Raw genomic sequence first — 26,537 nt, 5'->3', positions numbered from 1 at the left:
AGATTGATCTTTCTTCCATCGAACAACTATATTTCATTTTATTGATTTGATTTGCTATTTCCCTTTGTGGATATCTTCTCACATGCCTTTACATTTTTTACAAAGTTGAAAAGCAAAAAAAAAAAGGAAACTAAAGTTTCAGCCAATCGTTCATCGGTTCACAGATGTGGAGCACCCGATCCGGAAACCAAACATAATGTCGAGGCATTGGTTCGCACCAACTTGCCACGGTAAACCGAAGTTCCGGGTGTTCACAACCCAAAACCCTCAATTTATATTTACAAAATATCAGCTTACAGTCATGCGTAGCTAGTTTGACGTAGAAAAGGATATAAAATAAATATGCTCATACATGCCGCTACGTTAGCGTGTATAGTGTAGTGGACCTGAGTAAGTTTTAGCTGATCTCTCTGCAGTATCATTTGCTGGCGGTTCCGACATGCGACGCTTCAGCGCGGCTCGCGTTTCCTGCACCTGGGCAATGACAACATTCATGCTTGCCTGATAGATGCAATAGTCGTTCACATTTAGGCGCACCTTGTTCTTCTCCATGGCGCCATATAGAAACGAGTAGACTATGTGGCCCACAGGTATATAATACTTGAACCAGTTATGCAAACGGCCGCTGCAATATCAAGTAGAAAATCAATATCAAAATCAAAATATATATTATATAACAAGTAAGAGGTTCTAGTCGGGAGCTGCCGACTAGGCGATACTCTTGACCCTCTTCTTTCAACACCAAATGCAAATATATATACTATTCTAGAAGCAACATGTCAAAAAACAGGACTTCGAAATCGATTCTAATCGATCACTTGAAAACGGGGCAAGTTATCGAATATCGGAAACAAACTTGATCTGCGCGGGCACTATTCTTATAGGTTCTGAGATCCTTGCGTTCATACATACGGACGGACAGACAGACGGACGGACATGACTCGACTGATGATGCTGATTAGGAATTTATACACTTTATGGGGTCGTAGATTCCTTCTGCCTGTTGTATACATTTGCACAAATACTCATTTTTAATGGGTTTAGGGTATAAAAAATGGATTTTAAATGTTAAACCGTGTACATGTATTGACTTTGCGCCTTACTTACACCAATTCCGATTTATCATGTAGAAAGTTAATAAATCGCGCCAAATTGTCAACATCCTTGCGCAAGCTATGAACGAAAGATATCAGCTGAATCAATTGCAAATGTCTGGTAGAAAACTCACTTGGCCTCCGATTCCTGTACGGTGGCTCCATCACGTACAAGCCGCACCTCCAGATAGAAACCGTGGCTGTACTTGTAGCGCAAATACTGCATGCTGCCAATTGCGAGCATTTCACTGTCCTGGAATAGTATTATAAAGTCGGCAAGCACCTTGCACTCTAGCTCATCGTTTGTGGAAAATATAATTGTCTTGCCGCAGTAGCGTAAATAGCGCAATATGTTCCAGATTTCGCGACGAGTCGTCGACGGCATGCCGCAGGTGGGCTCATCTAGTATGAATATCTTGTTGTAGGCGACCAGCGAGAGTGCAACGTTCACCTTGCGGCGCTTCTCCGGCGTCAGGGAGCCGCATTTGCGATGCATCCAACCGGTCATGTTCAGCATAAGGCAAATATCGTGCATTTTCTCGCTTATCTTGTGTTCCGTCACGCCCCGTATCATGCACAAGAGCCGGATGTGCTCGCGCGGCGTTAGGTCATCGAGCAACCCACAATGCTGAGGACAATAGCCCACATAGCCCAGTATGGTGTCCAGATCGTACTTGAAGTCCAGGCCCCTTACATAGATCTCGCCAAAGGCAAATCCATCAACGCCCACCAGCTGCCGTATTAGATGACTTTTACCCGAGTTACGGGGCCCAAAGATGCCCATGCTCATATATCTGGCAGAGAGAGAGAGAGAGAGAGAGAGAGAATAGGCAAATGGATTCTAGTTAAACCATGGACAAAGTTTACTCACTTGTTTAGCGCAAACGATACCGTATTGACCTTGTTGCCCTTTACCGGTATCTTGCCCTCAACCTGATCGACCAGAAACACCGATTGCTTGCATTTACTCATGTCCGCATCGGCAATCTTTTGCTTCACATCGGCCACATCGCTATCATCGAAATGATAGGTAGCGGTGCGCATGTCAAGTAGTCTATGGGTAAAATGAGTATTAAATTAATGCCAAATTACACTGAACAATGAGCCGAACCGCTTCGAGCTCAAAATCACAAATGAATTTAACGATCCAAAAGCCGAACCAGAATTTTTTGGTATTAACTTAAAAATATTCCTTAAGTGGATCGAAAAAAGAACCAAGTGTCGGAATCAACGGCTTCTGTCTATGTTAGTCGAGCTAAACTTAAAACTAAGGCCAACAAATCCTTGAATTGCATTTACGATTGGATTTTGCGAAAAGTGTGAAACACGTCTCAAATGATTTTCTTCACCCACCCGATTTCCATCAAGTAGGATGGATATTCCAAAACATGTAAAATACTCGTCAAATGAATTTAAACAAAGATCTTTGAAAATAAGTTTGAGTACGATCGGATGGTAAACAAAAAAGTTGCATCCAACATTGTTCAAATTAAATAATGCATTGGGCACAAACTAATAACAATTTTGCTAGGGCAAAAAAGAAAAATCAATCCTTCGAGCCGGAGTCGAACCAGCGACCTGTGGATATCTATATATGGCACCCAAATTGTGCCCATTAACTACAGTCCATCGCTCTACCAACTGAGCTATCGAAGGCGAATGGAATGCAACGTCGAAGGTGCCAACAAAAGCCCCAGCAAAAAGCGCAAAATCAAAAGCATTATCACGACACAATTGTGTGAGAGGTCAGCAGTTTATTCAATTTATAAAAGCTGTCTACGTGACGAAGACGCAAAGCGCAATTATGTAGGGCAGGTAAACGTTATCTATCAAGCCGAAGCGTAAATACACTTCGGCATATGTCTTTGGAGAAGGAAAAATTTAACAAAGCGGTCCAGTTTTATACCCTGTCTTTGCTGAAAATGGGTCAATTAAGGTATATAGGTTTAGGGAAATTGTATGTAACAGTCAGATAGAGTTCTCGTGTAATATACATAGACGAAAAATATTACACTCTTTAAATTCCCCCCAAAGTGGAACAACTTACTTTGAATGCGTTTTCAGTTTTATACCTATTGAAAATGGACAAAAATAAAAGGTATGTTGTTCGTATCGAAATGTATAAAGGGGGCAAAATGAATCATTTTCAAGCCCATCAACTAGAGTGAGAACTGCTGATACTTCTATTAAGCGGACCACCTCTGTTGAGCGGACACTCCTGTTGAGCAGACAACCCTCTCCTGTCGATATATTCCTGGCCGTTTGTCGATCTCCGAGACAACAAGAGCTAGACTCTTGTATTGTTGAACTTAGGTCATCCTAGTACACGCGCAGATCAAGTTCCTTTCAAATGTTCCATACCCTGCCCATTTTCATGCAATCGATAAAGATCCTTATCGAAATTCTGTTCTTTATAGCACATACGAACTATTGACTGAATTTAAAAGATTTCTAAGATCCAGAATATTTCACTTTTTTTTTAGATATCTTCGCCCTTCTCCATTTGTGTATGTTTGTAAAGGTAGGCGCTATTTTTTTAGGGTATCTCCTAGTTGGATTAGTTCCGAATAGAAGTCGCGTGTTTTTGTTATGGGTATTAATACTTTAAGGTCACATTTTGTCAATGACCTTAAATAGGTTTTGGTTAATTTAATGTCCAATACACAAACTGCCAATTAAATGTAAACGATTTGGTAAATTTACTGAAACGAAATCGACATTGAAAAGCTTTTCCGTTGATAAATTAAAACTTTAGAACTTAGTTAGGCAGGCCGACTGTTCCAGTTTGGGTTTAGGAACTAGTCGAAGGCAGCTGCAGGTTGTTTCAATGACAGCCTCAAGATTGAAAATGTTGAATCAAAAACCGGTGGAAAAATATTTAGAGGGTAGGCAGAAACTTTATCGTATATATAGATTGTATATTTGACAGGGTATATCGACCTTAAACCAAAACGTGGAAGGACAAAAGCGTCAAACTTATTATGACCCTAGAAAACACTCAGAATAATCTTTCTTCCATATATCAAAAAATATTCAAATGAAATAAACTAAAACTGAACATTTCAATAAAATAGTCATAAGGGGTAATACTAGATTTGAGCCTTTGTCCAAGTAATGTCCGTGTCTGCCTCAACCATTTATACCAAAAGATCTCAAACCTATTCCGCCTTTTTTTTGAGAAGCTACTTTTTTATAAAAACTAGCTATAAGAAGTCCAGGGTACTTATAATAAATAAATAAATAGATGTTATTGGTTAAGCCACTTACTTTTTTGACGTATGAAACTTCTTTTCCTTGCGATGCAACTCGATCCAGAATATGAGGAGTAATGCAATGAGTGCCGCTAGCATCATAAATGTTAAGGCCGGTAAAATGCCAGGATCGGCCCATTTGAAGTAGGTATCAACTGTGGATCAGTGGCAGCTAAAGCATATGGTCGTTTAACTAATTGGAAACCGGATTACTTACAATCACAACGGGGCACCAGCTCATGCATATTTTGAGGTGTGCAACTTTCAAGTGCATCGCACTTGGTCAGACACAAACGCTTCTCCAGGCAGCGTATATAGATGTTGCTAATCCCATCGAGAAGGGAAAATCCGGGCGACATGCAAGCACCATAGAAGAATATGACATTGCTATTGGCAACGTCCCAGTAAACAATGTAGAGCACAAGTCCTGTGAGGCTTTGAAAGACAACAGAGGCAAGAAAAGCGCGCACAATTGACCTGTTCACATACATGGATAGCACATAGGTGATAGGCAGGGCGGCCAGGCCATAGACGGTGATGAGCAGCAGAAGGAGCAGGTTCTCATAGATACCAAAATCACCAATGTTAGTGCAGGCCACAATGATCACAATTATAACCGAATAGATAAAGTATGTGAAAAAATCCCAAAGCAAGCTAACACCCCAGAACACCTGTAAACCTAGACCCGCGATCAGCTGGAGTATGCGCATCTGGCTTATCTGTTCCTCGACCAGGGGTATGATGAAAACCGATACGACCAACGGCAGAATACAGCCAATGGCCAGTGGTGCATTGATGTGGGCTATCTCATTGTCCAGCAGATTGATCTTCATGGATAAGGGCGTCGGCATCGGATGACTCTCTACCAGGGTCCTAAAGTCTGTCTTATTCGTATACGATAATCTGAGTGATGTGAGTTGAACAATGGATCATTTGAATATCTGATCGGTACTCACTGTATTATGATGTTGTGCAATAGATTAAGCATCATGGGCGCTGAATGGAATGTATCCTGGCTAATATAACCGTTTATGTCCTGCTCACCATTTTGTTCAACGGCACCCAGGCTGGTCTGTTTGCCTTTCTTGGCCAGATCATCTCTATATTTACCCTTCTCGCAGGCAAACGAGTTCGCATCAAAGGTGCGCGATATCGCGTTCGCCTTCTTATACGTAGGAATCTTGGCCAACGATCTGATGTCAATATAGCCGCACTCCCTAATATCTGGTATATTCTTTAAATACTGCTCTTCGCCCTTAAAACCAATCGGTATCGTATTGCTTCTCGCATTTGGAACATCCAACACCATGGCCAGGCGCGTTATAATCACAATCAGTATAAAGCAAGTAAATATCATTATAACGGGCCATACGTTCGGGGCCGAATGGATCATTTTCTTATAGAACATGGCGCGCATTTGCTGTCTTCGCAGTTGCTTCTTCGATACGACGGCATATTTAAAGGTTTGCGCTGTTTAATGCGAACAAGCGATAATAATCGATCAACGAATACAAGTATGCTGCCATTATCGATTTACTTACTGACATCGGGTATGAACTGTTGCTGCAGGCGAAACGATGTGACCAGCTTCATATAAATGTCGGACATCTCGGAGCCCACAACTCGTATATTCTCAATGCCCAGCTTTTTGCGATCGTTCTCCAAATGTATCAGCATCTTCTGCAATCTCGGTCTATGTTCAGATTCGATCTTGTATGTCAAGGTATCGCCGATTTCATTCTCTGGCTCTATTAACGGTATATACAGGGCAATAAAGTCTGTGATAGGTGCATCCGGCACGTGTGGTTTCTTGATAAGCACCTGCCGCAAATACCAAAAATATGATTATAGTATGCCAAACTTTTAGTGGGGCTTGGTCTGAATGCTTATAAATAAAGCATTTTTAAAATCGATATTTATCGATATTAAGTAAATGGTGGAAATATATCGAGAGCCTAACTACCTAATATATATATTGTAAATTGCAATTCTCCATGACGCAGGGGCAGACCGACATCGTGACTTACCAGCTCAACGCAGCTACTAAACTTAGCACGTAGAAAGAAAGGAGTTCCGCTGGCTTCCAAGACACCCATGCTAAGGATGCCAATCCGATCGGCAACGGCCTCGGTCTCATCAATGCTGTATGTGGCAATGATAAAGGCGCGCTCCTCCTTCTCCATGGCTATAATGCTCCAAAATACCTGAGCCTCGCGTGCCGTCATGTCCTGGGTGGGTTCCTCGAAGACGATTACCTTTGTATCGCCAGCCAGAGCGCAGCAAAGGGCGACCACACGACGTTCCCCATAGGTGAGATTGTTGATTCGTGTACGACGATTATCGACATGTGTCTCCAGTATTTCAATCCACTTGTTCCGCTCAAGATTGTAACGATCGGAATTCTCGCTACTGAGCTTCAGTCGCACGTGATAGTTAATGGTCTGCTCTATCGTCAAATGCGGGCAAAGGCCATTCTCTTCGCTGCGGAAATCAATAACTTTTCGTTGATTCTTCATATCGCTATAAAGATCCTCTCCCATATAATGCACCGAGCCGCGAATCGCATACTTGAGTCCACAAATGACGCGCAGCAACGTCAGCTTACCGGATCCAATATGACCCAATAGCACATAGACCTCACCCATATAGATGCGCATTGAGATGTTCTTCAATATCTTGCGCTCCGAGGTGCTATGGGTTGTGTATACATGACGCAATCGGATTAGTTCCTTGCTACCCACATCGCCGAACTCGAAATTGTGCCAGCTCGGTAATCGTCCAAGATGAATTAATGTATTATCAATTTCAATTTCCTTGCGCCGCCGTTTATACAACATACGCCGGCTGATTAGACGTCCTGGCATTCGCCACTGCAAGAGGACTAGCAACGTGATGTATATCAATGCACAGACAATGGCAGATATGTAGAGTGCACCAATATCATACGCCGCGATCGTCTGTGGCTCGTCAATGATCCGATGAAACAGTTGCATGCTGTACGGTATCTGGTTGCTAAAGAATACCATCAGTATGAAGAGCACATAGTGACCATGTACGTCCCAATACCGTTTCAGGATAACCCCAAAAACGGCATAATTGAACAGCCAGATAACAACCGCAAAGAGCACTGCGTTGATTACGTTTTTAAAGATCTTGGCAAATACGATGCCCGTTATGATCAACTCGAAGGTGAAGATCAGTACAAAGAGAATCATTAGAATCAATGCTATTCCAGAAAAGATGCCATCTTCGACTGACCACCACACCTGTAAAACACAATCTGAATCAACAAAAGGCATATCCATATATATCAAACTATTTGAACAACTTACAAACGTGACAAGCATCACGAAAAGTACCAGAACCACGAGGCGTATCATCAACACGAGGACAATACAACAGTATTGTGTCATGAACCGATATCCGTAGTGCCATTGATGCGTCATTACGTTGTCCTTCAGTTGTCCGGCAATATTCTGTAGGAAAATTATTGAATATTAAACCTTGTCGGCACCGCAACCTCTTCTTCTGGACTGACTGACTGATGGACTGACTGATGGAGTGACTGACTGACTGATGGAGTGATTGGCTGACTGACTGACTGATGGACTGACTGATAGGCTGACTGACTGACTGACTGATGGACTCACTGATGAACTGACTGACTGACTAACTGACTGACTAACTGAATGACTGACTGACTGACTGATGGACTGAAGGACTGACTGACTGATGGACTGACTGATGATCAACGTACAGTCCAAACGGTGTAAGATAGTTAGCTGAATTTTTCCAGAAGTTACCCGTGAACGGCAATAACATGTATGTATTCCCAGTATACCAATACACTTTTTCTACATAGTTTTTGGTAAACTCTGAAAATGACAACCCTTGTGGGGCAAATAAACTAATTGAGAACGTCAGCTTCGGTATTTGAACGGTTTGGGCCGAACGTTGATGACCAATCGGTCGGATCACATTGTTTATAGTTTTAAATATAATATCTGGTAAACGTTATAGACTCACCCGTATGATATTTATGAATGGCAACAGAAAGAGAAAATTAAATAGAAAAGACGGAACAGTGTATAAGTCCATAGTAGAGCAGCGTTCGGCTGGTTCATGGAGTCGTACATTAAAAACTTCCGTTCGAGGTTCCGTAGCGGTTGAGGGATTTTGAGTTCGTAGCTTGTGAAACCATTCTAAAAATATTAGATGTTGTAACTGAAGGAATCCTTCACGTATGTATATATCCTGATTAATTTCGGAATCCTTGGAATTATCCCGTTTTGGATTAACAACGCCAGAGCACCGTGTCAGCCATAAACGATCTTCAGTTAGAAACGGGCTAAGCGTACGAAATTCGCTGGGGAACCGTATGGAAATGGAAAGTTCCTTTGGCACCATTTCATCGTTTACATCAATATTCTTAAAAATAACACCGGCTAATATGGTGCGCTCATCGAATTGATTTTGTAAGGCCCCAGCGTTATCAAAACCAACGGATCCATTCAATTCCAGTTTTGTGGCAACTTCCTGGATTACTTCTGACACAAATTTCGTATTGGGTGAGTGGGCTAGCTTGTATTTGGTTTGTTCCCGCTTTGAGTCGACCAGACTCCTGCCAGTTGACACCTTTGAAGTTCAATTAAATGGACATACAACATTTGCATTTAGCTTACGTGAGTATATTAAGATCATCCAGCTTATGGGATACGATGGTCTTGTCTCCCTCGTAATCTGTGCGGCTATAGAGCAATCTTTTTGAATGTGAAATGGGATTTTCAAGTATTACAATCAGCATTATGAATATGATAATGCATTCGAATACAGTGCGCTTCCATAGAGCCAATTCGATTCGAACATTGTGTTTGAATAGCAAGCCAAATGTAGCCGGCATCTTGATATGGATTTTTTTCCTTTTTAAAAACGAACGGCTCGTTTAATTAGTACATCTGCAAGCCACTCACCGCTGATTTATTAAACTCTGAGTGCATCTATAACAAAACAAAACTTGTGTAATTAAGTTTTCTCATGCTTGACAAGAAATGCCCTGTTTTCAAATTGAACACTTGATTGAATTCTCATTCAAATACCGATAACGATGCCAGCGACTATATATGCACAGCCACTGATGGAAGCCATTTACAGTTTTCAGCCCAGTTATTCAGAGTTTAACAAACAGTGCCCATATCTAGATGCTTTAAGCCAAATAAATTATTTAACTCCATTATATTTGCGAAAAGAAACTTTTCGGCTGCATATTTATTAATTTTATTACGTTAGCAGATGGTCTGTTAATGTTATTATCGATACCCGACTCACTTGGCACTGTTAGCACTGTTGAGTACATTTTAAATTGATAAGCCAATAGAACTACTTTTGACCGCCAGGAAAAAAATAGTTCATGCTAAGCTATATAAATTCAGCCAAAAACCTGCCTTATTTGGATCTCCTTTATATATGGGCCCTAAATTAAACAATCACCCAGACAACTTCTGCAATTAACAGAAATTTGCTTTGTTAACAATAACGATAACGTTCCAATTACAGCTTGGTATTTTAACATCGCACAATCGATATAATATTAGCATCCCTGCATCCTCGCAAAATATATCAAATAGTAGACTTGCCGAGTCATAATCAAAGAAGTTAACTTAGCAGGCGTTCGACTGAAATCTAACACAACTTGTAAATTTATTATTCAAGCAGCAGTCGTTTATTAAGAAGAAAATCCATTGAAAAAAGTAGAGCAATATGACACTCACAAATCGGGTAATTGAGCATAACCAAAGTTTGCTAAAAAAAAAACAAACAATTAAAAAGAAGGTAAATTTTAGGTGGATACGGAGGCAGCCTACCAAAAAGGCGAGGGCTTCCGCTCATATTACATACAAAAAATTGAGGAACTGCAGCTAATTGTTGCCGAGAAGAGTCAAAATCTTCGCCGCCTGCAGGCACAGCGTAACGAACTCAATGCCAAGGGTAAGAAACGACACAAAATAAAAGCCCACATAATGTTTTTTTTTTTTATTGTTTATTTTAATAGTGCGTATGCTACGCGAGGAGCTGCAGCTGTTGCAGGAACAAGGTAGCTATGTCGGTGAAGTTGTAAAGCCGATGGACAAGAAGAAGGTGCTTGTTAAAGTGCATCCAGAGGGCAAATTTGTTGTTGACTTGGATAAGAACATTGATATTAACGATGTGACACCCAATTGCCGTGTTGCACTGCGCAACGAAAGCTATACACTGCACAAGATATTGCCAAACAAAGTGGATCCTCTAGTTTCGCTGATGATGGTCGAGAAGGTACCAGATTCCACATACGAAATGGTGGGCGGCTTAGATAAACAAATCAAGGAAATCAAAGAGGTTATCGAGCTGCCCGTTAAGCATCCAGAATTGTTTGACGCCTTAGGCATTGCCCAGCCAAAGGGTGTACTGCTGTATGGCCCACCCGGTACTGGCAAAACACTGCTGGCTCGCGCTGTTGCCCATCATACCGAATGTACATTCATACGTGTCTCTGGCTCAGAGCTGGTCCAGAAATTCATTGGCGAGGGCTCACGCATGGTGCGCGAACTGTTTGTGATGGCGCGAGAGCATGCGCCATCAATTATATTCATGGATGAGATCGATTCGATTGGCTCGTCACGTATTGAATCCGGCTCTGGCGGCGACTCTGAGGTGCAGCGCACCATGTTGGAGCTGCTCAATCAGCTGGATGGCTTTGAGGCCACCAAGAACATCAAAGTCATTATGGCCACCAATCGTATTGATATACTTGATCCTGCATTGCTTCGTCCAGGTCGCATTGATCGCAAGATTGAATTCCCGCCACCAAATGAGGAGGCACGTTTGGACATTCTAAAAATTCACTCGCGCAAAATGAATCTAACGCGCGGCATTAATCTGCGCAAGATTGCCGAACTGATGCCGGGTGCATCTGGTGCCGAGGTGAAAGGCGTATGCACCGAGGCTGGCATGTATGCCCTGCGCGAGCGTCGTGTGCATGTTACCCAGGAGGATTTCGAAATGGCAGTTGCCAAGGTTATGCAGAAGGACTCTGAGAAGAACATGTCCATTAAGAAGCTGTGGAAGTAACAACCTCGTATAGTTACACTGAACCACTTTGATTCTAATTTAATTTCACACAATATAATTTTAAAAATATAGTAAAACAGCAGAATGTTTCTTACAATTTATGCATATTTTTTTATCTTAATTATCTGCAGTGCCCTTGCGCAACTGCAGCTCCGCTTGCAGCATGGCACAAATCTGCTCATCATCGGCCACATCAATGCACGTCTGGCCGTCGGCGTCGCGCAGATCCATATCCGCATTTAACGTTAACAAATAGCGCAATGCCTCCACATGGCCGCAGCTGGCGGCATAATGTAATGGTGTCTGTTGCTCGGCATCGCGCTGGTCCACATTGGCGCCGCACTTGACCAGATACTCAATGATCTCAATGGCATTGCGGTCGGTTGCCCAGTGTAACAATGCCATACCCTGATCATCCAATTGCACCAGATCAGCGGGAGTCAGTTGCTCACGCAAACGCTGCAAATTGTTCTCCTTAACGTGATCGAATAACGTTTTCAGATGCTCCGGCCTGTTGGTCTCCTCAATGGGCACTGACTCAATCGAGTGCACCACCCAACCGCTCAGCTTGCCGCCGCCGCTCGACATTGCGTCCAGCCAATGGGGGTCCAGTTTGTGCACCTTCTCAACGTATGCACGCTGGGCATCTGCGCAGCTCATGTCGCCCAGCTCGTGCCAGGCATTCCATTTGCTGCGCGCTTTCATCTGTAGAATCGAGGGGCGTGGCGTGACACAGACTCCCTCCGATGCCTGTTTGTATAGTGCGTACAACTCGAGCAAATCTCTGGCATCATAGACGTTCGCTTTGCGCATCACGTGCGCCGTTGCCATTGAAAAGAGCTTTTCGATCTCCTGCTGCTCCTCATCATCGCCGATTTCCAGGTCACTGTCAAACATGCTTAACTAAATGCAACTGCAACAACTAATTAACTAATCTAAAAACTGTTTTACTCTCGTTTTCAGTGATTATGTGTATATGTGTGTGTATGTGTCTCTGTGTGGATGTGTGTATTTGGTTTGACAATTTTGTATTGCATTTATGACTTATGTATGTTCAAATAATTGCCCTCCAATATGTGCTTCTGTTCGTTTTCAATCTTTTCGAGTGCTTGCAAACTGTTGAAGCTCACAAAGCCGTAGCCCTTGGAGCAGCCTGTTTTCTTGTCAAATATAACGTTGGCGTTAACTACGCGCCCGAATTCTTTGAAATAGCCTCGCAACTCTTGATGACCCACCGTCCAAGGAAGATTGCCCACAAAAATGCGGTGAACTGATTTTCCAACTTTTGCCACTGCGGTTGCCATGTGTACGAACGAATTTGTCGATGCTCTCTCGGTTTCGTCTCGCTCTTTCTCTCCTTCTCGTCTGCAAATGTCAAACGTTTCTGCTAAAATAGTTATAACAATTTTTAATTCAACATTCTGTCTCACCTGCTTGCCACAAACGTTGCGTAAATTTATGTTTGTGTGTGTGTGTGTGTGTGTGTGCAAGTGTGTAGAATATTAGAGAACGCACTTGTCGGTGTTGTACACTGTAAAATTAACCTCAAAATAGAAATGGAAAATAAATGCCCACTTCAATGTTGCATTTGGCGATTTGTTATCGATTTAATCTCGATTATTTGCCGCTCCACACTAATGGCCAAAGACAAAAGTTAAATAAGTATTTATTAATATGCATTCAATGAGTTGCATTTAACCCAAAAACCAAAAAAAAAGAAAATAATTCATGTATTTTTTATTTTTGCTTTGTCATTTTGTTTAATGTTCCCTTTTTCTTTTAATTTTATTTGCGTTTTTGTATTTCCTTTTCATTTAACAAATTTGTTTAAAGATACAAACTACTTATAGTTAACAACATCGCATACATATTTAATAAATAAACAATCATTTCTCGTACATTTACAATACAATGCGATATAAAACAAATTTCAATTGGCGCAAGCTTGGGATGTTGTTCTGCCGATCAATAAATATCTATGGAAGCGATTTGTTTCTTTCTTTTCATTTTTTCTTATTTATTTTTTTTTTTAATATTAGTCAGCCAATTAATAATGTATTGCGAACAGTTTAATTTGCTGTTCAAAATACAAATTTGCTACGATTTGTCAGTTAACTTGCATCAATATTATCATTAATTAGATCATAATTGCAGGCGCTGCTCCTATCATTTATTTGTTTTTGTTTTTGTTTTTATTTTTATTTAAATATTATCGGTGTTTTGAAGAATCTATTGAACCAAAGCGTGTAATTGTGTATTTTTGCTGCGGCTCAACCGTTGCATTTGTGTTTTATGCCCTTAAAATAGATGTTACTTGATTTGATTTGTTTATACTTTAATAGTTATCATTGTCTTATTTCAATTTAAATACAAATTTAGTACGCCTTCAATGCCTTGGCCTGCATGCAGGCATATCTTAAGAGTTAACATAATCCTTCTCTTTAATAACACAAATAAGCCTAACTCATTTTTTTTTTTTTTTTTTTTGTTTTTAAATTTAGTTTCGTTTCAGTTTTGTTGATCTTTTGACAAGTTAGCAAATCGAAAACTATAGAGGTTTAAAAGTTATTCGCCTGATTTGTACAAAACCTATACAAAAGTTATTTGTTTAATATATGTATATATATATATAATGTAAGTATGTATGTGTTTATGCATTTCGCTCTGATTTCCAGATCAATTGCAGTCAAAACTAATTGTTAAAGTATACATACAGTAAAGTTTTGTAAATATAGAAAACAATCTTTTATATTTAATAATATTTATAATATAATTACAACAAACTATGTCTAACATAAATATATGTAATTTTTATATATTATACATATAAAGTGTTTGTGTTGTGGTTGCTTAGCTTAGATTGTATACACATATATGTATATATATATATCTATATATACATATATATATATATCTCGATTGATATTTTATCTGTTTGTTTTTCTAGTTTCTAGTTTAGTTGTAACTTTCCTTTTAACATACTGTGTGTGTTAGAGACTGGCCTCTTTCGTATAGTACAAATAACCCGAAAATTTGTTTAATTTTCTAGTTTTCTAGCACACGTACACACGCATGAAAACAATTGATCAATAATAATGATCATAATCAAAATAAAAAAAAAACCGAAGGGTTTGTTTCAATTAAAAAATTTGCAATAATTGTGAAGTGAAGTAGATATAGTATTCCTCTATTACAAACATGTCTCGTCTATTAATTAGCATAATCGTACTGAAAAAAAAAATTCGTTATGTGTCACAGCACCACCATTCATTCATTCATGTTGTTTTTGTTGTTGTTATTAATTCAATTGTTGTAAAACGTTAATTGCAATTATTATTTACTAACTTTTCGAACGCATTTGCTTAGTGCATTAGCAACATTTGGTGGCAACACACCCGCTACCAAAGGCGATGCAGGTGTAGATTTCGTGATAATACCGAACGTACATCGTTTGTGAATCGCAACGCGTCCAGCATGGGTAGCAGGGATAACAGTGCCGTATCCATTGGATCGGAGAACCAACTTTTAATGGGTATTGCATTGTTTGGAAAGCAACGGTATGCCCCTGGTGAATTGTCAATTATAAATATCTGCAAGAATCGTAGATGGCAAACATATTAGTTGGCATCACGCCACCAAATAGACAATTTGTTAGCTAACCCTATTCAAATCACTGCATATGGCTGACAAATCTTTGGTATAGGAGCCATAGTCGGGCGTGCAGTGTTGTCTGTAGTAGCGACGCCGCAGTATATTGCGGCCATTGTCAAGTTTGTCGGCCACAGCAGCCCCATAGATTTCCATGCTGGCCGTAAAAACAACCAGATCATACCACTGCGATACCTATAATTATACAAATGAATAAATAAATAAACATATGACAGTTAACCAACGGGTTTTTAGTAGTTTTTTGAATTAATCTAGAACTCGAAACTCTTTCTCAGTATCCTCCACACATCGTATAGAAGGAAGTATTACAATGCCATCATATTGCTTTACATTTATTGCAAATTTGTAAAATCATGTTCAAAATAATATGAATAATATGATTTGTGATAAATCAAATCGAATTGTTATACAAAAAAATTATAGCTTGCTCTAGGTACTTTGTTAAAGTTTATAGCTGTGGTTCGTGTGTATGTTTATTACTGGCACAACGTTTAAGAATGACGCACAAAGAGGACTTAAGAAACCCGACTATCGGATAAACAATATATGCACATATGTCACTAAGTATGATGATGATGGTGGTCATATGTATGGAGCAACGTTTCAGAATGACGCATATTAGAAAGATTGCCGGACGCGAGGATAGGCATATGTCAGACACATCTGAGCTCTCACACTCTTGTCGACCGTTGTTGTTGTTGTTGTTGTTGTTGTTGTTGTAACCGGCAAAAGACTCACCACTTCCAAAAAGTAATCAACATGCGGTCGCTTGTGCACAAAGAACCTCACTGGATGCCTGTCGATAGTCACTTTGACGGTGAAATCGTGCGGCGTGCCAGGCTTTACCGTATTCCTGGGCATGGCATTGTGATGTGAGTGTATCAGCGTCTCGTCCAGATCCAGCACCAAGGTTTTTCGCTGCACCAGGCTGAGGCGATGGCGGGATACCGGTGACAGCGGGAATTGTTCATATTTAACCGGCTGATACTGGATAAACTAAGAGAGTTAATTTATACATTCAAATGTTGTATATTCACAATTGTTTTTGCACAGCTGATAAAAAGGAATACAATGTGATTAGTTATAAGGACAAGTAACAATACAAAAAGTGTGATCATGAAAGCTTTCAAAATTGGAGCACTAAAGTCATGTGAATCCCCTGCTGCAGTGTCATGCTGTCAAGGCACAATTTACAAATCAAAAGAGATGCGGGCACGAGAGAAACCAATGCAAAGAACAGCAATCGAGATAAGACGCTGAAACTGCATTCAATGCAAATGCATCGCTAAGCCATGGAGCAAATGTCAATGTGACAAAAAACCATATGAGCAGCAGGGCTGTATGGGGTGGCCAGGTGGTGTGATAGAAAGGGGTAGAGCATTGCTATTGCTTATCGCGGCCTTGACCAGTGGCTGGCATTTGTTATTTAATCGGTGCCAATACCAGAAAAACGTTAAGCTCTAATTTGGATAATGTTTGGTGCGTGTGTGTGTGTGTGTGTGTGTGTGTAGGTGTGTGTGCTATAAACAGATCACTTTGTTATAATTACTTTATTATCTATATTTGATGATGTACTTACAGCTCGCACTTGTCGATTGAACATGAAACAAATGCATGTCCAAACCTTCGATAGCAGCATAAGCAGCGCATGAAATTTCATTTGCACCAGCGAAATCATTGGTAAGAAGTTCTCTTCTTACCGCAATTACAAATCGAGTTTTGTTAAGTTGCAGTCGCGTCGTCGTCGTCGTCGTCGTTGTTGTCAACGTACTGCTCCACTATTGTTGTAGGTTAGCTTAACGTTAGTTAGCATAAATTAAAAAAAAAACAAAAAAAAAAACCAAAAAAAAAATAAAATAAAATAAAATAAAAGCTTCCTACAGTCACGCAAAACAACCAAAAACAACGCGCCGGCTGTCGAGCTACAAAATTGTTGTTGTTGCTCTTGTGCTTTTGATAACGCGCTCAAATTGTTTGTTTGTATTTGTGTTTCCGTGTTGTACTTTGCGGTATCGTTATCGGTATCGATATCACAATTATTGCTTTTTTGGACACCTTTCATACACACATACACTCATATATATATATATATATATATAGACGAAACAGGCGAGAGGCGCGCAGGGCACAAAATCGATATTTAACACAAGCGTTCCGCCGGGGCCTGCAAAAGGATATGATCTATCCTGCTTTTGTTTATGTTTGTACGCATGTACATGCACATGTGTGCATACGTGTGCACGGCTTTGATGTGGTTTATTTTACTATTTACACCATTGATTGCGCTAAATGTTTCATCACTTCTCTCATTTTCACTGTTGTATTTGTTACTTGCTGGGCCTCTTGCGATTGCTGTCACAATTTTTGTTATTTTTCGTCGATTTTGATTGTCGCCGTTGCGGACGTTGCTTCAATGTTTAGGCATGCGTTTATTGCATTTAATTTATTTAGCCAGCCACTCTGCCATGGGAAAACCAACAAATTGCCAGAAAAAAACCTTTACTTTCGATCTTTATATTTATAAAATAGTGTCGCGCGGCAAAAAAATATATATTGCACTTTGATATTGAGTAATCTGGTTCTTGCTTTTTGTTTAATGAATCGCACACTCTGACGTGCTCACACACAGACACACACTTCTTTAATCAATTTGGCCAAAAGCCAGTCCAAAAAATAAATTGTGAAAAATAAAAGAGATTGTCGCCGTGAGCGTGGTGTTGTTATCGTTGGTTTATCGATATGCGCTATATTGTCTTACATTTTTTTTTTTTTGATGCCGGTTAGCATTAGTATCGGCGGAAAATTCGCTACACTATGCTAAGAGCAAATATTTCTATTTACAAATAAAAATAGACTTTAAATGAATAAAGATAATATATATTAGGCTAAGTGTATAGTATTTTGTTTCTACATCATAATAAAGTACATCCAATTATCTTATATTATAGCGGCCGCAGGTTTGCAGAACGCCATGTTGGCTTACACGACTTACCATGCATCATGCAAGGCAATGTTAAATATCTATTCTTAAATTCGCAATTTAATAATGATATTCTATGAATAAACCGTTTTGTGGTATTTTTATGAATATGAACTACATAAATGCCAGTATATGCCTAGATTCAGAACCCTAGAGGGTAGTAAGCCATTTGACCACGCGGCATCATGCACGGTCTGAACGTGTAAGCAAAACGAAATGCATCGATAACTGTTAATCGCCCGACCGCTGTAATCGTTTAAAGCGTCGTTGACGTTCTTTACAATTCGCAAAAAAGTGGAAAGAAAAAGAAAAATTATGTAGACTTTTTGGCAAAAGTATATCATTGTAAAAGTTTTGCAAAAACTAAGTTTTAGGCCAAATAGTTCGAAGACGTTCCTATTGCGCGTGGCACGCAAAACGCTTAAGTAGCTTACAATTTCCATTTTATATACATATATATATGAATATATATATATATATATAAATATATGTGTATATATATGCATATATATGTGTATATTTATATATGTATATATATATATATGTGCATGTGTGTGTATGTGTTTTAATGCGGCGACTGCGAATGTGAAAAAAGCCGCACTCCGCAAACCCGAGGCGTAGACTTTTTTGTTGTTGTTGTTGTTGTTGCTTAAGACAAGTCCGCATACTCCACATCAGCGCTTGTGTGTGCGAGCGGGGCGTGGTACCGGGGGCATTAAATTGAATTTTCTTTCACGAACCGTTTTATAATAACCGCTAAAATTGTGGAAAAACAGGAGAAAACTCCCAAGCGGAAGAAGAAGGCTGCAGCCAGTAAAATGTCTGCAGTTTATTCGCCGCAACCGCCGCCGCAGCAGCAGCAGCAGCCACCGACGCAGCATCCGCCGGGATCCGTGCAGTTGCCGCCGCCGCAGGCGCCGCCACAGCAACAGCAGCAACAAACACAACAACAACAGCAGCAGCAGCAGCAACAACAACAACAACAGCAGCCGCCTGGCAGTGGACAAGGACCGCCAGGTGGCGTTGGAGTTGGACCAATGGGGCCCATGGGTCCGATGCAGCAGCGCGTTGGCCCCGGGCCAGTTGGTAATCCCGTCGGTGGTGTCGGCGTCATGATGGGCACACCGCCCAATCCGAATGCACAACGTGGCGGCGTTCCCACGCAGCAGGTTAACTCGGCACAAATACAAAAAATGCTGGACGAGAATTGCGGCCTCATCCAAGCTATACAGGACTTTCAAAACATGGGCAAGTCGCAGGAGTGCATGAGCTACCACGTGGCGTTGCATCGCAATCTGGTCTACTTGGCGCAGCTTGCCGATCCCCAAATGAATATTGCCCAAATTTTGCCAGTAAGTGCCATACGAATAATTATTATTTAAGTATGTACGTATAACTTTACATTTTCGCAGCCGCCACAGCTATTGCAAACGCAGGCAATGCAGCAGGGCAACCAGCCACCGGCGCCACATGGCATGTCAGGCGTTGGTGTGCCGCCGCCCGGACAGCAACAGCAGGTTCAGGGCCAACAAGGGGCACCGGGACCGCCTCCGCCGGGCAGTGTCATTCAGTCACAGATGATGCAACATGCCGCAGATGCTGGCGTTGGTCCCGTACAAATGCCACCCTATCCCGGCCAGCAACAGCAGCCTACACATCCGGGCATGCCGCCCAACGCTCAGCAGCAATCTCAGCAACAGCAGCAGCAGCAACAACAAGCCGGCCAGGTGCAGCAGTCGCCGCAAGTTAGCCAAGCTGGTCCCCAGCCGCAGGCCGCCTATCGCAATGTACAGGCCGGCGCTGGCCAAGCTCAGGTCGTGTCCAATGCAGCGCCCAGTAAGTGTAAAGTAGCGTGCAACCAAATATATATATATATTATATATCGGGGTATATATATGTATCGGGGTATGCCTGGCGTACAGCTTTCTGTTTTCCATGCGAAAGATTGTGAATTCTTGCATGATATAATGTTGACTCCAGTTGGCCATCTCTGCCATTTTTCTTCTTCTTTTCAAGTATGCCATTTGGCTAGTCAGAAAGTGGGCGAAAACGGGCGGGAAAACACGTGAAACTCGTTATGGCAACTTTTTAATATGCTCCTCTTTTACAGATCAGCAGCAGCGGCCCAATAACGGACCGCTACCGCCCGGACAGAGCCAGGCGCCGCCACCGCAACAGCAGCAGCAGCAACAGCAGCAGCCGCCCAACCAGCAACAGCAGCCGCAACAGGGTCCGGGGCTGGTGCCGCCACCGCAGGCACAGTATCGGGTTAGCTATCAACAGCAACAACAGCAGCAGCAACAACAGCACGGACACTATCCGGGCTATCCGCCGCAGTCGCAGCCCCAGTACCAGCCTCAGAATGCGTATCCGTACGGACCGCCCGGTCAGGGCTATGGGCCACCGCCGCCGCCGCCAAATGCTCAGGCTGCCTATCATCATGCTGGCATGCCGCCCACATCGACTGCAGCGGGTGCACAAGGTGTGGTGCATGCCTATCAGCCCAATCCAAATGCTGGGGGCGTGTCTGCCGGAGGTCAGCAGCAGCAAGCGCCGCCGCCGGGTGCATATCCACCACCACCACCACCCAGCCAGCAGGTGACACCAGGGCAGCAACCCCCACCGCCGCCAACGCAAATGTACGGGCCACCACCGACAGCTGGCGGACAGTCGGGACCACCGCCGCCTGGTCCACCACAGAATGTGTTGCCCAATCAATATGGGCCGCCACCGCCGCAAAATGCTGGTGCTGTGGCGCCCGGACCGCCACCAATGGGCTATGCAGGCTATCCGCCGAATCAGTACGGACAGGGGGGCACGCCCGGTGGACCGCCCGGTAATTATGGACCGCCGCCCACTAGCCAATCACAGTCCCCGTACCAGGCGTACCAGCAGGCAACCGGCGCGCCACCCGGCAGCTATCCGGGTCAACCTGTACCCGGACCACCAAACGCCCAGCAGGTCAGCGTTGCGGGCACAAATGCCGGACCGCCGCCACCGCCGGCTAGCTACAGCACAGCACCCAGCCAGACACCGCCGCCGCCACAGCAACAACAGTCGGCGTCCAATCAGCAACAGCAGCAACAACAACAACAACAGCAGCAGCAAGCAGGCAATCCGAATGGCCCCAATACGCCGCAATCGACGCCACCCCCAGCCACATCTGTGGCGGGTGTGCCACCAAATCAGCAGGCGCCAGGCGCGAACGCTGCCCAGCAGCAACCGCAATATGCTCCACAACAGCAGCAGCAACAGCAGGTACGTAAAACGACAATAAATGGAATATAGATGAAACGCAGCTAATCTTTCTTACTTCTTTTAAGCCATTGCAGCAGCAGCAGCAACAACAACAGCAACAGGGACAGCCTGGCCAGCAGCTGAATGCCGTTGTGTCTGGTGTATCGCCACTGCCCACACAGCAGCAACCGACCTATTCGACGCCACCCACTAGCGTGGCTGGCTATGGAACACCACAGCAGCAGCAGCAGCAGCAGCAACAACAACAGCAGCAGCAGCAACAGCAGCAGCAGCAGCAGCAACAACAGCAGCCACAGGGCGGTCCACCGCCGCAACAGGGCGGTCCACCGCCTGGCGGGCCACCCAACTCAAATGCGCCACCACAACCGAATGGGGCAACGCCACCAATGGCACCGAATCAATATCAGCCAGCGCCTGGCTCACAGCCATATGGAGCACCACCACCACCGCCGCAGGGCTATGGACCGCCGCCGCCAGGCAGCGCGTATCCAGGACACGGTTACCATCAGCCGCCGCAGGCAGGTGGCTATGCGCAGTATCCGCCGTCACAGGGCTATCAGGGCTACAGGCCAGCACCGGGCGGTGCACAGATGCCACCACCGGGCGCACCACAAGGACCGCCGCCGGCAGGCGCATATGGCTACTATAGTAGTCAGCCGCCGCAGTGAACAAACGACATTCAACGATTTGCGCAGGCTGGATGACAAGGATGACAAGAGCTGAACACGCGCCACGTAATGTTCCTTCTTGATCTATCGATACCTCTCTCTTTCTCTCTCTCTCTCTCTCTCCCTCTCTCTCCCTATCTCTATCTCACTCTCTGTCATGCGCTAGCCATCAGTTATGTCCCTATTAACAGCACTTGTCAACTGCTTTTGCGATAGACGCGCAGGAATTCGAAAGCGTAAAACAAAATACTTCTTAACAAATAGCATTACTTTGTATTTGTAGCGACTGTAATTGAGCCAAGCGTCGAGACGCGTCCATTAGGCATATACATAACTCTACATGCATACATTTAATTTATACGATTTTCAACTACCTACATATATACAAATTAATTAATGTTCTCGATTTTAAAATGTGTGTGTTGTCTGCCCTTTTTTTTTTTTTTTTTGTTTTAATTACTATCGATTTTTTTTTTTTAATGTGTGTGTATTAACGTTTTTGTCCTTATCCAATTGTAAAATGTAGCGCACAACATGCACTAAGTAGTTTTTTTTTAATACAATTTTACAATATAAACCATTTATATTCGACAAATGGCAGAAGCATGAAAATAACCAAGATTTAAGTAGTATTTAATGATCAAATATTCCATTAACAAAACAGAAACACTCAAGCAACTTTTTAACACGGACAACACGCGGCTAAGCTTTTTGTGCGTGTGTGTGTGTGTGTGTGTGTGTGTGAGAGTGAGAGCGGCTGCTGTTGCTGCTGCTGTCCTGCTCAAACGCATAGTGAGTGGCGCGCGCACTTTATTCTAGCTGTAACTGTAAGCCGAAAGGGTTTACCGATGATCGATAACATGCATGTATGTGTGTATCGTCATCGATAGCATTTACATAATATTGAAACTGTATTTAAGAAACGGCAAATGCTATTGCTAACAAAAACAAAACAAAGCAAAACAACACAACAGATACAATTATTATTTAAAAATACTTACGTATAATTGAAGAACAAAACAAAAGCAAAATGCATTCAATAAAAGCAACAAGCTGTCTAATTTTTGCATTTTCTATATGTTCGAGTACTGTGAAATGCATAGATATATTTTCCCTGAACATGATAATTTCGATACGCTGATTTGTTTTTTCCATTATATTGGGCGTTAAGATTAATACGGAACGATCACTATAAAAGCCGGTGTTTTTTGGAGTTGTTCCATTTTTGTGTACAAAATCTTTTTAAGCTTTTCATAGAGAACAGTTTTGTATCATATGGAAGTGAGTAAGCCAAAGCGGTTTCCTGTAGTGTGAGCGAATAAGATAGAGCAGCGATGCCGTTCGCCATATGTATTTCTTACTCTCTTGCTGCTGCGAGTGCATGCGAGTGTGTCGCGAACCCGAACAAAAACGAAGGTGACTTTGGACCAGTCGCGTATAAAATGCATGGCCCCATTATTTTACACTGCATGTCCAGCCTATATGTTGTTTGGTTAAGTGATACTATTCCAATGTGCTTATTTCTAGGATACATACTGCTTAGCTTTAGAAAGTAGATTAGTTTGCCAGCAAGTAGAAAAGACAGTCAACCTGATCAAGGATTGCTAAGAATTATTCAAAATGATTTGGAATATGGCATTTTTTATAAAATCAATGTATACAGAATTATTTTAGCATCTAAAATAGCGGAAACCAGATGGACTACTGCTTTCACAGATTGAATATCTTATTTAATGATTGAGAACAAATCCATAAAAAAAAATGTTCATGAACATGGAGCGTTTTATTTGTGTAACCGATGATCAGGACATGCCAAAGTTCTTTAACTAACTGATGTATCAAAATGACTGGCGTACTTTGGAATATGTTTGAAACAGCTGCCAAAATAGGTGCTGCTTACGAGTATCTCTTGTCCACTTTCCCTATATCCCCTGCTTCATTCAAGATCTCTCTCCCTCTCTCTCTCTTTCTCTTTGTTTCCATCTCTCGCTGTCAAACGCTTGCCGGGTTTATCACATGGACGCCTGCTTATCACAAGATTGATTACTTTCCGCCTGATCTGGCTGCTGTTTGACCTCCTCCACCTTCGCCTCCGGCTCCCCGTCTGGTTTCCGTTTCAAGGGCTGATCGCCAACAACATCTGTCGAACGCTTGCCAGCCCGATTGGTCAGCTTATGGAAGAGCTTACGCAGCAGATTGCGCGGCATGGTCGTTTGCCGCTCCACAATGATCAACTTGGTGGCGACACTGTGTATGGGCCCAAAGGCCAGCGCCACCACGGTGCAAGCCAAACAGATGACATTGTACGGCATGCTGAAGTCTGGCGTGGGCAGCGACACAATCAGCGCCTCGGTGCGCAATGTCAGCAAATATGTGGCACGTGAGGCATTGAACGAATCCTTGAAGAGATGTCCCTCCAGCGGCAGGGCCGTATAGTTGCGTCCAATCGGCAGCTGGCTACTAATGACGGCAGCGCCAATATAATGACCATGATTGGCATCCGGCGGATACTCAAGCCATTTAAGCAGCAGATAGTCCACCTCGATGGTAATCAGGGCGCTGCTCTGTGCAGGCAGCACAAAGCCAATTTCCAGATGTGTGGGCAACTCGCGCTGCTTGCCAGGCGCATAATGCAACAGCTGGAACTTCAGCATCTTGGCGCTGCACTCGTGCAGATGCTGCGGCTTGCTGCGTAAACGCAACGTGTGCAGATAGGCATGCACATACCAGGGCACCAGCTCCATGAGCACAACAGGAAGTGGCTCGTAATGTGTGTTGGTCACCTCAGTGGCAATGCGTCCGCGCTTCTGGCCATTGCCCAGCAGATAGCGATGCGCATAGAGGGGTGGCGGCAATGTTTGCTCCCTGTTGCTGTTACCCTTAGCTCCCACCCAGGCGATGTTGAAGAGTCGGGCACCAGGGCCTGCAAACAGTTGTTGGATATCGTAGACGCCATAGAGCACCGTGTAGCCACCGACTGTGCTGGTCAACTCGTGTTGTGGCTGTGGCACCAATTGAAAGCGTTCACCCTGCTCGTTGCGCTGCACATAAATATTGCTACTGGTGGCCAGCTCGCAGTAACCGTTAAGGCCCATACCGAACAGACGGCGCAGAGAGAAGTCAGTGCTGCTCTGCTCCAGCAGTTTTAAATCGTAGACCAGATTAGCCGTTTGTGTCAGCTCCACAATGCAATTGTCTGGGTCGCTGCTGTCGCACAATGTACGCACTTTAACGCCCAGGGAATGGTATTTAGTATTATGCACATAGCCCGAATTGAGCAAAGTAGCCAGGCCTGAGGCACTGCCGCAGGGCAGCAACTTTTTCCATGGCGTCAAGTTCTCAGTACAGACAATTTCTCGCGGCAGCGTCGAGTAGCGCACAAACTGCTGGCTCTGATTGCCCAAATGCATAAACTGTGGACGGAATATATGCTTGGGTGCTATGCTATTGGTATTATCGACGAAATTGAGCGAGGCACAGAGTACGCCGGAGAATACATTGGCCAACCGCATCCATTGCTTGTCGACATCCTCGCTAGTCAGATTTGGTGAACTAAACCAGGCCCAAAGTTCGGCGCCACCGGTTGCCTCCACAATGGGATAGCCCCAGGTCTCGTAACGCCATAGACCCTGGGTCAGGCCTATGTGCAGCTCTTTCACATCGTACGTTTGCAGTATTTCGGCAATGACGCGCGGCGTCAGTTGCGTATGATAAACTAATGGGCGGCAATTGTTGAATGTGTGCTTATGGGCGTGGCAATTAGCACAGTTACTTACGATTGTTGCGATTACCATAATGCCAACGTGTGGTGAATTGAAAGTATGTGTTTACATGGTCGCCGGCAAGTGGCCGCACCACCAGTTCCTCATGAAACTGCTCATCGGTATGGTATTGGGATTGGTGGATCTGAGCCAGAGCCAGTGGCGCGAGCGGCGTGAACAGCAGCAGCAAAAGGAATGCCAATGCAGTGGTCATTTAGATGCAGCAGCAGTAAATGCTCATTAATACTACTATGTAATTATTATGATACAAATTAAAAAGGGAAGTTGATATGTTATCGATATATCAATTATTCTTGCCTTGGCATTTATTTGTTTGTTTTCATTTTAGTTATCGGATGATTAATTCCTATTAATGCAGTATATTTTAAAGATCAGCATCTCTTCCAAGGTTCCACATCGATATTTCAGTGAATATCGATATTTATTGCAAATATATTTTAAACGTTGAATTTCGTTTATTTGAAGCATTAACGTTAAAACCAATATTTTGTCCAAAGTCTCATTTACAAATCATAAGTAATGAAAAGTGTACATTTATTTGCATTTCTTATGATTTGTACATGAATGTTACAGTTTGAGACAGAATATCGATATTTTGATAGATTTAAGCAACTGCAAGCGCAGTTGGTTGGTTTTTGTAGGCTGGGCACACTGTCGATATTAACCTATTGTGCTATGTGTGTGTGGTGGGTGTCGCAGAAGCATTTGTAAACATACCAAAGGGGTAATAA

General features: G+C 42.8%; 7 protein-coding genes and 1 non-coding gene across 11 annotated transcripts; 2 read left to right on the top strand and 6 right to left on the bottom strand.

Moving 5' to 3' along the window:
- Window positions 1–3: 3 nt before the first annotated feature.
- LOC6631687 (phospholipid-transporting ATPase ABCA3) lies at window positions 4–9,398 on the bottom strand. Its single transcript, XM_002055421.4, has 12 exons — window positions 9,028–9,398; window positions 8,372–8,966; window positions 7,678–7,821; window positions 6,373–7,611; window positions 5,887–6,166; window positions 5,302–5,815; window positions 4,563–5,248; window positions 4,362–4,500; window positions 1,966–2,148; window positions 1,229–1,888; window positions 1,108–1,173; window positions 4–625 (listed from the first exon to the last, which is right to left on the bottom strand). The coding sequence occupies exons 1-12, from the start codon at window positions 9,243–9,245 to the stop codon at window positions 364–366; spliced, it is 4,986 nt and encodes a 1,661-aa protein (XP_002055457.1). The 5' UTR covers window positions 9,246–9,398; the 3' UTR covers window positions 4–363.
- TRNAY-GUA (transfer RNA tyrosine (anticodon GUA)) lies at window positions 2,645–2,750 on the bottom strand. The gene is made up of 2 exons: window positions 2,714–2,750; window positions 2,645–2,680 (listed from the first exon to the last, which is right to left on the bottom strand). It is a non-coding gene; the product is annotated as a tRNA-Tyr (tRNA).
- Window positions 9,399–9,960: 562 nt separating the features above from the next.
- On the top strand, window positions 9,961–11,550 carry Rpt6 (26S proteasome regulatory subunit Rpt6). Its single transcript, XM_002055422.4, has 3 exons — window positions 9,961–10,120; window positions 10,186–10,330; window positions 10,395–11,550. Exons 1-3 carry the CDS (start codon window positions 10,103–10,105, stop codon window positions 11,447–11,449), a joined length of 1,218 nt encoding a protein of 405 aa, XP_002055458.1. The 5' UTR covers window positions 9,961–10,102; the 3' UTR covers window positions 11,450–11,550.
- anox (acyl-CoA-binding domain-containing protein anorexia) lies at window positions 11,463–12,346 on the bottom strand. The gene has a single exon (XM_002055423.4). The coding sequence runs from the start codon at window positions 12,344–12,346 to the stop codon at window positions 11,567–11,569; it is 780 nt and encodes a 259-aa protein (XP_002055459.1). The 3' UTR covers window positions 11,463–11,566.
- Window positions 12,347–12,375: 29 nt separating this feature from the next.
- SLIRP1 (SRA stem-loop interacting RNA binding protein 1) lies at window positions 12,376–12,988 on the bottom strand (the record flags this gene model as incomplete). The annotated part of the gene is made up of 2 exons (XM_070208636.1): window positions 12,376–12,833; window positions 12,880–12,988. Coding segments are annotated over 2 exons (456 nt in total), but the record flags the coding sequence as incomplete, so codon positions are not given.
- A 775-nt stretch (window positions 12,989–13,763) lies between these two features.
- Window positions 13,764–17,849, bottom strand: Dd (CTD nuclear envelope phosphatase 1-like protein dullard). 3 transcript variants are annotated; one of them, XM_002055425.4, is made up of 4 exons: window positions 16,698–17,846; window positions 15,857–16,114; window positions 15,110–15,292; window positions 13,764–15,039 (listed from the first exon to the last, which is right to left on the bottom strand). In XM_002055425.4, the coding sequence occupies exons 1-4, from the start codon at window positions 16,794–16,796 to the stop codon at window positions 14,848–14,850; spliced, it is 732 nt and encodes a 243-aa protein (XP_002055461.1). In that variant the 5' UTR covers window positions 16,797–17,846; the 3' UTR covers window positions 13,764–14,847. The 3 variants fall into 3 exon arrangements, with proteins under 3 accessions (XP_002055461.1, XP_015026421.1, XP_015026420.1); XM_015170935.3 differs by having other exon boundaries at window positions 15,857–16,105; XM_015170934.3 differs by lacking the exon at window positions 15,857–16,114 and having other exon boundaries at window positions 16,698–17,849.
- Window positions 17,850–18,331: 482 nt separating this feature from the next.
- Window positions 18,332–23,085, top strand: LOC6631742 (basic proline-rich protein). 2 transcript variants are annotated; one of them, XM_032440200.2, is made up of 5 exons: window positions 18,332–18,523; window positions 18,875–19,450; window positions 19,511–19,934; window positions 20,209–21,356; window positions 21,422–23,085. In XM_032440200.2, exons 2-5 carry the CDS (start codon window positions 18,917–18,919, stop codon window positions 22,022–22,024), a joined length of 2,709 nt encoding a protein of 902 aa, XP_032296091.1. In that variant the 5' UTR covers window positions 18,332–18,523; window positions 18,875–18,916; the 3' UTR covers window positions 22,025–23,085. The 2 variants fall into 2 exon arrangements, with proteins under 2 accessions (XP_032296091.1, XP_032296090.1); XM_032440199.2 differs by having other exon boundaries at window positions 18,332–19,450.
- A 703-nt stretch (window positions 23,086–23,788) lies between these two features.
- Window positions 23,789–26,094, bottom strand: PIG-T (phosphatidylinositol glycan anchor biosynthesis class T). Its single transcript, XM_002055427.4, has 2 exons — window positions 25,801–26,094; window positions 23,789–25,739 (listed from the first exon to the last, which is right to left on the bottom strand). The coding sequence occupies exons 1-2, from the start codon at window positions 25,997–25,999 to the stop codon at window positions 24,037–24,039; spliced, it is 1,902 nt and encodes a 633-aa protein (XP_002055463.1). The 5' UTR covers window positions 26,000–26,094; the 3' UTR covers window positions 23,789–24,036.
- Between the last annotated feature and the right edge of the window lie 443 nt (window positions 26,095–26,537).

This window comes from Drosophila virilis, chromosome X (genome assembly GCF_030788295.1).
Source record: "Drosophila virilis strain 15010-1051.87 chromosome X, Dvir_AGI_RSII-ME, whole genome shotgun sequence".
NCBI classification, from domain to species: domain Eukaryota; kingdom Metazoa; phylum Arthropoda; class Insecta; order Diptera; family Drosophilidae; genus Drosophila; species Drosophila virilis.
The sequence above is the reverse complement of the archived record's forward strand: the minus strand, read 5'-3'. Positions and strand labels throughout refer to the sequence as shown.

What these genes read in the sequence shown, in the direction of transcription:
- PIG-T (XM_002055427.4), bottom strand. Translation starts at nt 25,999, where the DNA reads ATGACCACTGCATTGGCATTCCTTTTGCTGCTGCTGTTCACGCCGCTC. An exon ending in TTATGGTAATCGCAACAATC is followed by an intron (nt 25,740 to 25,800) that starts GTAAGTAACTGT and finishes GCCGCCCATTAG; the next exon opens with TTTATCATACGCAACTGACG.
- LOC6631687 (XM_002055421.4), bottom strand. Translation starts at nt 9,245, where the DNA reads ATGCCGGCTACATTTGGCTTGCTATTCAAACACAATGTTCGAATCGAA. An exon ending in TTAGTAGCTGCGTTGAGCTG is followed by an intron (nt 6,167 to 6,372) that starts GTAAGTCACGAT and finishes TATTTGCGGCAG; the next exon opens with GTGCTTATCAAGAAACCACA. An exon ending in GTACAGGAATCGGAGGCCAA is followed by an intron (nt 1,174 to 1,228) that starts GTGAGTTTTCTA and finishes TTTCGTTCATAG; the next exon opens with CTTGCGCAAGGATGTTGACA.
- anox (XM_002055423.4), bottom strand. Translation starts at nt 12,346, where the DNA reads ATGTTTGACAGTGACCTGGAAATCGGCGATGATGAGGAGCAGCAGGAG.
- Dd (XM_002055425.4), bottom strand. Translation starts at nt 16,796, where the DNA reads ATGATTTCGCTGGTGCAAATGAAATTTCATGCGCTGCTTATGCTGCTA. An exon ending in TCAATCGACAAGTGCGAGCT is followed by an intron (nt 16,115 to 16,697) that starts GTAAGTACATCA and finishes TAACTCTCTTAG; the next exon opens with TTTATCCAGTATCAGCCGGT. An exon ending in TATGCAGTGATTTGAATAGG is followed by an intron (nt 15,040 to 15,109) that starts GTTAGCTAACAA and finishes CGATTCTTGCAG; the next exon opens with ATATTTATAATTGACAATTC.
- Rpt6 (XM_002055422.4), top strand. An exon ending in TAACGAACTCAATGCCAAGG is followed by an intron (nt 10,331 to 10,394) that starts GTAAGAAACGAC and finishes TTATTTTAATAG; the next exon opens with TGCGTATGCTACGCGAGGAG.
- LOC6631742 (XM_032440200.2), top strand. Translation starts at nt 18,917, where the DNA reads ATGTCTGCAGTTTATTCGCCGCAACCGCCGCCGCAGCAGCAGCAGCAG. An exon ending in CGTGTCCAATGCAGCGCCCA is followed by an intron (nt 19,935 to 20,208) that starts GTAAGTGTAAAG and finishes CCTCTTTTACAG; the next exon opens with ATCAGCAGCAGCGGCCCAAT. An exon ending in AACAGCAGCAGCAACAGCAG is followed by an intron (nt 21,357 to 21,421) that starts GTACGTAAAACG and finishes ACTTCTTTTAAG; the next exon opens with CCATTGCAGCAGCAGCAGCA.